At 53.8% G+C, this 10,768-nt stretch overlaps 1 protein-coding gene across 2 annotated transcripts in view; it reads right to left on the reverse strand.

Moving 5' to 3' along the window:
• Nucleotides 1-1,607: 1,607 nt before the first annotated feature.
• GPR107 (G protein-coupled receptor 107) overlaps nt 1,608-10,768 on the reverse strand; it is an 85,598-nt gene continuing 76,437 nt past the window's right edge. For both annotated transcript variants that reach the window (XM_075324360.1, XM_075324361.1), the window contains exons 16-18: nt 7,741-7,824; nt 5,965-6,092; nt 1,608-2,890 (exon numbers count right to left, since the gene is read on the reverse strand). In XM_075324360.1, the coding sequence (XP_075180475.1) occupies nt 2,794-2,890; nt 5,965-6,092; nt 7,741-7,824 (309 nt within the window). In that variant the 3' untranslated portion in view covers nt 1,608-2,793. The remainder of the gene's footprint in view (nt 2,891-5,964; nt 6,093-7,740; nt 7,825-10,768) is intronic.

Here is a 10,768-nt window from a genome sequence, read left to right on the forward strand (position 1 = left end):
GCCCGCGGAGGTCGGGGGAATATATACCTTACTCTCACCGGGGACCCTTCAATAATCGGCATAAGTAGTATAGCGGCCTCCTTGCTTATTGTCGGGCAATTCCATAATTGGCCTGACTATAAGAGGGGCGCTAGAGAGCGCGTCACGTGCTCTGTCTGTCGGTCGGGAGGTATAAAGGAGGGGTGACCCCCACTTGTTACCCCCCGATTGTGACGTACTGGTAGCCAGCGCGGGGGATTTCTGAGTGACCCCCCCGGTGGTTTGTGACACCGGCCCACCCTTTATTCTACACCAGATTGCAGGAAAGCCACCCACCAGTCCTGTAGGGGGCGCTGAAATAGCCAAGCTCTGTACTGGGCACCACCCCAATCATTGTGTACGGGACCCCCGGAAATATCCGTGCTCTGTACTCAGCACCACCCCAGTCGTTGTCTACGGGACCCCCGGAAATATCCGAGCTCTGTACTCGGCCCCGCCCCAGTCATTGTCTACGGGACCCTTGGAAATATCCAAGCTCTGTTCTCAGCACCGCCCCAGTCATTCTCTACGGGACCCTCGGAAATATCCGAGCTCTGTTCTCGGCACCGCCCCAGTCATTGTCTACGGGACCCTCGGAAATATCCAAGCTCTGTACTCGGCACCGCCCCAGTCATTGTCTACGGGACCCCCGGAAATATCCAAGCTCTGTACTCGGCACCGCCCCAGTCATTGTCTACGGGACCCCCGGAAATATCCAAGCTCTGTACTCGGCACCGCCCCAGTCATTGTCTACGGGACCCCTGGAAATATCCAAGCTCTGTACTCAGCACCAACCCAGTCATTGTCTACGGGACCCTCGGAAATATCAGAGTTCTGTAGTCGGCACCGTCCCAGTTAGTGTCCCAATACGCCCATCACGTGTCCAGGCGCTGTGCTTTTGGTGACGTCACTATGAGCCAGACCCCCAGTGATCAGCGGCGGCAGATTCACCCCCAGAACAGAGCATTGATATGTATCTGACAAACTGGACACGGACATGACACGCCGCTTATCTTCGCTCCCCTTTTATTTCACTTGCATAGAAGGTAAAAAGACAAAGACCCTCGTTCCATGAATCCCCCCACAGACGTCGCCCGCCGGGTCCTCGGCCTCATGTACAACAGGGGGGCGAAGGTTAATAAAGCAGAACTTTAGATTTTATTCACAAAAAAAAGAAAGAAAGAAATGCATCAATTAAAACATTCGGCGGTCCCAGACCTGCGGCGGCAGCCCTAGAATGGCGGAGACAGCCCCAGACCGGCAGCTTTAACCCGTTCAGCACTGGAAAGAAAGAAAAGAAAGAAAACCCCCCACCACAACCAAATCACCCAGAACCATCCCTTGATTCACCCCTCACAGCAAAACCCGTGCCGGCCACCATTGCTTTCAACCCTTTGGTCCATCGTCGTCGTCATCACTTAATTCCTTTTTTTTTTTATTTGTCAATAAAAATTATATATGTGTATATTATTATATATATATATATATATATATATATATATATATATATATATATATATATATATATATATATATATATATATATATATATATATATATATATATATATATATATATATATATATATATATATATACACATATACATATATATATATAAAATTTGGCGACTTCGGGTCTCAACGTGTTCAAAGCCTCTGCTTGCTGTCAGCGGACGAAGTCAACGTGATCAAGAAGGTTTCAATTCCCTGACAGCAAGCGGAGATCCTGAGTGTGTTCTGGAAGGTTATGAAACATTATCGGCCTAATATACAGCAAAGAAGTGACGCCCAAACCAAATCTTAGGTGCTGAAGAGTAAACGGAAGAAGTTCTGCAGCAGTTGACACGTTTCCGAACCTCTCTCTGATATATAGAGCGTGCACCCTCCGCACTCCTACATGATTAGTGACCCCATCAACGCGGCCATATTTGCTAGAATGCAGCATGGAAAGGGTGAAATTGACGCCCCGGGGCCGCGACACTAACCGCATGAATATTTATGAGCGCCAAGACTGTGCAGCCCCAGAACAGGTGGAAAATGGAAATCTACATATCCCGCCATGGAAAAAATGTGCTACAGGCAGAGGCAGAGCGAGGGCGAGGCTGGGGCACGGCCGACCCGGGGGACGAGGGGCACGGCCGGACCCGGGGGACGAGGGGCACGGCCGACCCGGGGGCGAGGGGCACGGCCGACCTATATGTGAGGGGCACGGCTGGTGATAACCTCAAGCACGGGGGTCTCGCTCCCCTGCAGCTGCCGTCGGAGCGGGAATAGCAGCACTCAACTGTCCGAGAAACGGAAGTCTCCTCTAAATATAATGGCGGGCGAGCCGGCCGGGCCCTGGAAGCGCAATATACACAGCCCTGCCCCGGGGCCACAGAGCATCACCCCTCCCCCCCCCTCTAGAAACCATAGAGATCTGCTACAAAGTGAAATAACTGTATTTACAAATGAAGGGGCGCGACCGCGAAAGGAGGATTCCCTAAACGCCAGCCGCCCCCCCGTGTACCGTCACTTGCCGGCCTGCAGCCTCCCGGACCGCCGGCTACGAGCTCAGCAGGGTTATTGGGTTTCCTGGACTCCGTGACTTCCGTCAGAGCGGTCCGGTTCGGGGGTCTCCATATACGTTGGGAGCGGATTATTGGAGTGGTGCCGGCCCAGTACTGGGGGGTGATGGGGGGGGATTGGGGAGGGGGATGCAGCGTTTCTCAGTCACCCGCATCGTTGTATCATAGGAGTAAATAATAAATTAATTTCCCGGTGCCCAGTGTCCATCAGGCAGAGTTCTCCCACTCGGAGCGGGGGTCCGACGAGCCGTTCACCACTTTTTTCACTTTCTTGATGCCCTCCGTGGATCCCGTGGTCGTCACTCTGAAATAGGGACACAAAGCAGACGCCGTTAGAAGAAAATGTGAGTGCTGGTCACCGTCTGCAAGATCCCTGACTGAATCTACTGAATAGAGACCAGTGAAGATCTCTGCAGCCTCCTGTGGATCCCGGACGGACGGCTCCCACCTACCAATACCAGCTGGACAGTATGTGGCCCCTCGTAATCTTCACTCTGGAGCAGCAGACATTGGCTCATCTAGTGCTGCTCCACCCAAAAGGGAACCTTCCACCCTAAAATATACTGCTGATATGTCCCTTATGCAGACGCCCGGCGGCCCGAGGGGGAGAGGAGGCGAGGCCCGGAGGACCCAGGGGGAGAGGAGGCGAGGCCCGGAGGACCCAGGGGGAGAGGAGGCGAGGCCCGGAGGACCCAGGGGGAGAGGAGGCGAGGCCCGGAGGACCCAGGGGGAGAGGAGGCGAGGCCCGGAGGACCCAGGGGGAGAGGAGGCGAGGCCCGGAGGACCCAGGGGGAGAGGAGGCGAGGCCCGGAGGACCCAGGGGGAGAGGAGGCGAGGCCCGGAGGACCCAGGGGGAGAGGAGGCGAGGCCCGGAGGACCCAGGGGGAGAGGAGGCGAGGCCCGGAGGACCCAGGGGGAGAGGAGGCGAGGCCCGGCAGCCCAGAGGACTCAGGGGGAGAGGAGGCGAGGCCCGGCAGCCCAGAGGACTCAGGGGGAGAGGAGGCGAGGCCCGGCAGCCCAGAGGACTCAGGGGGAGAGGAGGCGAGGCCCGGCAGCCCAGAGGACTCAGGGGGAGAGGAGGCGAGGCCCGGCAGCCCAGAGGACTCAGGGGGAGAGGAGGCGAGGCCCGGCAGCCCAGAGGACTCAGGGGGAGAGGAGGCGAGGCCCGGCAGCCCAGAGGACTCAGGGGGAGAGGAGGCGAGGCCCGGCAGCCCAGAGGACTCAGGGGGAGAGGAGGCGAGGCCCGGCAGCCCAGAGGACTCAGGGGGAGAGGAGGCGAGGCCCGGCAGCCCAGAGGACCGAGGGGGAGAGGAGGCGAGGCCCGGCGGACCAGAGGACCGAGGGGGAGAGGAGGCGAGGCCCGGCGGACCAGAGGACCGAGGGGGAGAGGAGGCGAGGCCCGGCGGACCAGAGGACCGAGGGGGAGAGGAGGCGAGGCCCGGCGGACCAGAGGACTCAAGGGGAGAAAGGGGGCGAGGCCCGGCAGCCCAGAGGACTCAGGGGGAGAGGAGGCGAGGCCCGGCAGCCCAGAGGACTCAGGGGGAGAGGAGGCGAGGCCCGGCAGCCCAGAGGACTCAGTGGGAGAGGAGGCGAGGCCCGGCAGCCCAGAGGACTCAGGGGGAGAGGAGGCGAGGCCCGGCAGCCCAGAGGACTCAGGGGGAGAGGAGGCGAGGCCCGGCAGCCCAGAGGACTCAGGGGGAGAGGAGGCGAGGCCCGGCAGCCCAGAGGACTCAGGGGGAGAGGAGGCGAGGCCCGGCAGCCCAGAGGACTCAGGGGGAGAGGAGGCGAGGCCCGGCAGCCCAGAGGACTCAGGGGGAGAGGAGGCGAGGCCCGGCAGCCCAGAGGACTCAGGGGGAGAGGAGGCGAGGCCCGGCAGCCCAGAGGACTCAGGGGGAGAGGAGGCGAGGCCCGGCAGCCCAGAGGACTCAGGGGGAGAGGAGGCGAGGCCCGGCAGCCCAGAGGACTCAGGGGGAGAGGAGGCGAGGCCCGGCAGCCCAGAGGACTCAGGGGGAGAGGAGGCGAGGCCCGGCAGCCCAGAGGACTCAGGGGGAGAGGAGGCGAGGCCCGGCAGCCCAGAGGACTCAGGGGGAGAGGAGGCGAGGCCCGGCAGCCCAGAGGACCCAGGGGGAGAGGAGGCGAGGCCCGGCAGCCCAGAGGACTCAGGGGGAGAGGAGGCGAGGCCCTGCAGCCCAGAGGACTCAGGGGGAGAGGAGGCGAGGCCCGGCAGCCCAGAGGACTCAGGGGGAGAGGAGGCGAGGCCCGGCAGCCCAGAGGACTCAGGGGGAGAGGAGGCGAGGCCCGGCGGACCAGAGGACCGAGGGGGAGAGGAGGCGAGGCCCGGCGGACCAGAGGACCGAGGGGGATAGGAGGCGAGGCCCGGCGGACCAGAGGACCGAGGGGGAGAGGAGGCGAGGCCAGGCGGACCAGAGGACCGAGGGGGATACAACTGTAACACTGCTTCTCACAGATGAGGGTCTAACACTCTGTTCACATACAGCAAGCAGAGGTGTTGGTATATATTATATGGTATATGTGGTGCAGTATATTCGGCACATGATTGCAGGAGGATGGGAGAACTCTGCAGAGCGTCAGCGGGAAGAAACTTGGTCTGCAGCCACGATGCGTGTATACAGAGCGGCGCAGACATCCAGGCACACATGACGCTTTGATGTTAGGAGGAACAGGACCGAGCTGCCTAAACTAGGACATCTGACCGGAGGGACACAAAACAGACCCCCGCAGAGGGGCGGGGGGACCGGAGGGAGGAAATCTCCATCCATAGACATGAGAGAGGCCAGACCCTGAAGACGAGGGTCACCCAATATTCTCGTCACCAGCCACGCTCGGAGGCCATGCCAAATTACTCTGTGCTGCTGTGGACTGCGATATACACTACAACTGCATGATATCCCGCAAAAGGAGCGCAATCCTTTACTGAAACACTCTGTGCTGCGGGTACTCTGCTCCACTATATAACTCACCACAATCTCTTCCTGAAACACTCTGTGCTGCTGGAGACTCCTGCTCCTCTCATTTATTCACATTACCACCCTACATATCATGACACATGTCATTGTCTTCTCAATGACAGCACACCTTCCCCTGAAACACTCTGTGCTGCTGGAGACTCCTGCTCCTCTCATTTATTCACATTACCACCCTACATATCATGACACATGTCATTGTCTTCTCAATGACAGCACACCTTCCCCTGAAATACTCTGTGCTGCTGGGGTTCCTGCTCTCAGCATGTGACCTCCTCACCCAATCTAGATCTCAGGCTGCTGCTTAGCGAAGGGTTAATAGATAGTCTGCAGAACTAGTCTGACGATCAGCGGCACTGCGGATCTGGCAGCTGCTTATTCCTGCTGTACTCACACTGCCTCCATCTCCAGGTCATCCGTATCCTCGTCCTGGGGCAGCTGCAGATATGGGTTATCTGACGCCGGCCGGAACTTGTACCCAGTCAACACGAAGAAGATGAAGGTGGCCAGTTCATCCAGGAGCTGCGGAAAGTCAGGGACAAAGCTACAGCGGACCATCATGGCGGACATCAGTCCCCACCCTCAAAGCCTGTGCCGCCCAGGGGGGGAGAGAGAGGGCACGCCCCCGATCCGCCCAGGGGGAGAGAGAGAGGGCGCGCCCCCAATCCACCCAGGGGGAGAGAGAGAGCGAGAGAGAGAGAGAGAGAGAGAGAGAGAGGGCGCACCCCCGATCCGCCCAGGGGGGGAGAGAGAGAGAGAGAGGGCGCGCCCCCGATCCGCCCAGGGGAGAGAGAGAGAGAGAGAGAGAGAGAGAGAGAGAGAGAGAGAGAGAGAGGGCGCGCCCCCGATCCGCCCAGGGGGAGAGAGAGAGGGGGCGCGCCCACGATACGCCGAGAGAGAGGGCGCGAGAGAGAGAGAGAGAGAGCGCGAGAGGGCGCGAGAGAGAGAGCGAGAGAGCGAGCGAGAGAGAGAGCGAGAGCGAGAGCGAGAGAGAGCGAGAGAGAGAGAGAGCGAGAGAGCGAGAGAGCCCCCGATCCGCCCAGGGGGAGAGAGAGGGAGAGCCCCCGATCCGCCCAGGGGGAGAGAGAGGGAGAGCCCCCGATCCGCCCAGGGGGAGAGAGAGGGAGAGCCCCCGATCCGCCCAGGGGGAGAGAGAGGGAGAGCCCCCGATCCGCCCAGGGGGAGAGAGAGGGAGAGCCCCCGATCCGCCCAGGGGGAGAGAGAGGGAGAGCCCCCGATCCGCCCAGGGGGAGAGAGAGGGCGAGCCCCCGATCCGCCCAGGGGGAGAGAGAGGGCGAGCCCCCGATCCGCCCAGGGGGAGAGAGAGAGGGCGAGCCCCCGATCCGCCCAGGGGGAGAGAGAGAGGGCGAGCCCCCGATCCGCCCAGGGGGAGAGAGAGAGGGCGAGCCCCCGATCCGCCCAGGGGGAAAGAGAGGGAGAGCCCCCGATCCGCCCAGGGGGAGAGAGAGGGAGAGCCCCCGATCCGCCCAGGGGGAGAGAGAGGGCGAGCCCCCGATCCGCCCAGGGGGGGGGGGGGGGGGGGGGGGGGGGGGGGGGGGGGGGGGGGGGGGGGGGGGGGGGGGGGGGGGGGGGGGGGGGGGGGTGGGGGGGGGGGGGGAGAGAGAGGGCGAGCCCCCGATCCGCCCAGGGGGAGAGAGAGAGGGCGAGCCCCCGATCCGCCCAGGGGGAGAGAGAGAGGGCGAGCCCCCGATCCGCCCAGGGGGAGAGAGAGAGGGCGAGCCCCCGATCCGCCCAGGGGGAGAGAGAGAGGGCGAGCCCCTGATCCGCCCAGGGGGAGAGAGAGAGGGCGAGCCCCCGATCCGCCCAGGGGGAGAGAGAGAGGGCGAGCCCCCGATCCGCCCAGGGGGAGAGAGAGAGGACGAGCGCCCGATCCGCCCAGGAGGAGAGAGAGAGGGCGAGCCCCCGATCCGCCCAGGGGGAGAGAGAGAGAGGGCGAGCCCACGATCCGCCCAGGGGGAGAGAGAGAGGGGGCGAGCCCACGATCCGCCCAGGGGGAGAGAGAGAGGGGGCGAGCCCACGATCCGCCCAGGGGGAGAGAGAGAGAGAGGGCGAGCCCACGATCCGCCCAGGGGGAGAGAGGGTGAGTCTCTGATCCGCCCAGGGGGAGAGAGGGCGCAGCGTGGACAGGGCACCGGTGGTCAGCACCTACCTGGTACATCCATTTCCACTGGAATGGCACTGCCAGCTTGATGAGGAAGGCGATGATCCGGGTGAAGTAAATGAAGCAGACGATCTATAGGAAAAACAACGATAAAACTGACATGTCAGAGGTTTCATCTGCAGTGAGGACCCCCCCCATCCCGCAGAGCCGCCCGAGCCCCCCACAGCGTCTGCACTGCCATCTCTGAGGAGCACATGTCAGGCTGCAGATCTGGGATTAATCTCACTAAGAGGAATTTATGGCACCCACTTAATAGATTGTTCCTCCAGCGGCAGCTTATTATATATCTCCAGCCCCGAAACATCACCTAATGCAATTACTGCAGGAGCCGACAGCAGCCGCGCCATCCGCCAACCACAATCACCGCGGTGCCAGGAGCGGCAGGGGAGACAGTATTATAGCAGTTATATTCCTGTACATAGGGGCAGTATTATAGTAGTTATATTCTTGTACATAGGGGGCAGTATTATAGTAGTTATATTCCTGTACATAGGAGCAGTATTATAGTAATTATATTCTTGTATATAGGGGCAGTATTATAGTAGTTATATTCTTGTATATAGGAGCAGTATTATAGTAGTTATATTCTTGTATATAGGGGCAGTATTATAGTAGTTATATTCTTGTATATAGGAGCAGTATTATAGTAGTTATATTCTTGTATATAGGGGCAGTATTATAGTAGTTATATTCTTGTATATAGGGACAGTATTATAGTAGTTATATTCTTGTACATAGATGGCAGTATTATAGTAGTTATATTCCTGTACATAGGTGGCAGTATTATAGTAGTTATATTCCTGTATATAGGGGCAGTATTATAGTAGTTATATTCTTGTATATAGGGGGCAGTATTATAGTAGTTATATTCTTGTATATAGGAGCAGTATTATAGTAGTGATATTCTTGTACATAGGAGCAGTATTATAGTAGTTATATTCTTGTACATAGGAGCAGTATTATAGTAGTTAAATTCTTGTACATAGGGGGCAGTATTATAGTAGTTATATTCTTGTATATAGGGGGCAGTATTATAGTAGTTATATTCTTGATTATAGGAGCAGTATTATAGTAGTGATATTCTTGTACATAGAGGCAGTATTATAGTAGTTATATTCTTGTACATAGGAGCAGTATTATAGTAGTTATATTCTTGTACAGAGGCAGTATTATAGTAGTTATATTCTTGTACATAGGAGCAGTATTATAGTAGTTATATTCTTGTATATAGGGGCAGTATTATAGTAGTTATATTCTTGTATATAGGAGCAGTATTATAGTAGTTATATTCTTGTATATAGGAGCAGTATTATAGTAGTGATATTCTTGTACATAGAGGCAGTATTATAGTAGTTATATTCTTGTACATAGGAGCAGTATTATAGTAGTTATATTCTTGTACATAGGAGCAGTATTATAGTAGTTATATTCTTGTACATAGGAGCAGTATTATAGTAGTTATATTCTTGTACATAGGAGCAGTATTATAGTAGTTATATTCTTGTACATAGGGGGCAGTATTATAGTAGTTACATTCTTGTACATAGGAGCAGTATTATAGTAGTTATATTCTTGTACATAGGAGCAGTATTATAGTAGTTATATTCTTGTACATAGGTGGCAGTATTATAGTAGTTATATTCTTGTATATAGGGGCAGTATTATAGTAGTTATATTCTTGTACGTAGGTGGCAGTATTATAGTAGTTATATTCCTGTATATAGGGGCATTATAATAGTAGTTATATTCCTGTACATAGGAGCAGTATTATAGTAGTTATATTCTTGTACATAGGGGGCAGTATTATAGTAGTTATATTCTTGTATATAGGGGCAGTATTATAGTAGTTATATTCTTGTATATAGGAGCAGTATTATAGTAGTTATATTCTTGTATATAGGGGCAGTATTATAGTAGTTATATTCTTGTATATAGGGACAGTATTATAGTAGTTATATTCTTGTACATAGATGGCAGTATTATAGTAGTTATATTCCTGTACATAGGTGGCAGTATTATAGTAGTTATATTCCTGTATATAGGGGGCAGTATTATAGTAGTTATATTCTTGTATATAGGAGCAGTATTATAGTAGTGATATTCTTGTACATAGAGGCAGTATTATAGTAGTTATATTCTTGTACATAGGAGCAGTATTATAGTAGTTATATTCTTGTACATAGGAGCAGTATTATAGTAGTTAAATTCTTGTACATAGGGGGCAGTATTATAGTAGTTATATTCCTGTTTAAAGGGGCAGTATTATAGTAGTTATATTCTTGTATATAGGGGGCAGTATTATAGTAGTGATATTCTTGTACATAGAGGCAGTATTATAGTAGTGATATTCTTGTACATAGAGGCAGTATTATAGTAGTTATATTCTTGTACATAGGAGCAGTATTATAGTAGTTATATTCTTGTACATAGGAGCAGTATTATAGAAGTTATATTCTTGTATATAGGGGCAGTATTATAGTAGTTATATTCTTGTACATAGGGGCAGTATTATAGTAGTTATATTCTTGTACATAGGGGGCAGTATTATAGTAGTTATATTCTTGTACATAGGGGCAGTATTATAGTAGTTATATTCTTGTATATAGGGGCAGTATTATAGTAGTTATATTCTTGCACATAGGTGGCAGTATTATAGTAGTTATATTCCTGTATATAGGGGCAGTATTATAGTAGTTATATTCTTGTACATAGGGGCAGTATTATAATAGTGATATTCTTGTACATAGGGGCAGTATTATAGTAGTTATATTCTTGTATATAGGGGGCAGTATTATAGTAGTTATATTCTTGTACATAGGGGCAGTATTATAGTAGTTATATTCTTGTACATAGGTGCAGTATTATAGTAGTTATATTCTTGCACATAGGTGGCAGTATTATAGTAGTTATATTCCTGTATATAGGGGCAGTATTATAATAGTGATATTCTTGTACATAGGGGCAGTATTATAATAGTGATATTCTTGTACATAGGGGCAGTATTATAGTAGTTATA

The sequence above is a fragment of the Anomaloglossus baeobatrachus genome, chromosome 9 (genome assembly GCF_048569485.1).
Source record: "Anomaloglossus baeobatrachus isolate aAnoBae1 chromosome 9, aAnoBae1.hap1, whole genome shotgun sequence".
In the NCBI taxonomy this organism is placed as follows: Eukaryota; Metazoa; Chordata; class Amphibia; order Anura; family Aromobatidae; genus Anomaloglossus; species Anomaloglossus baeobatrachus.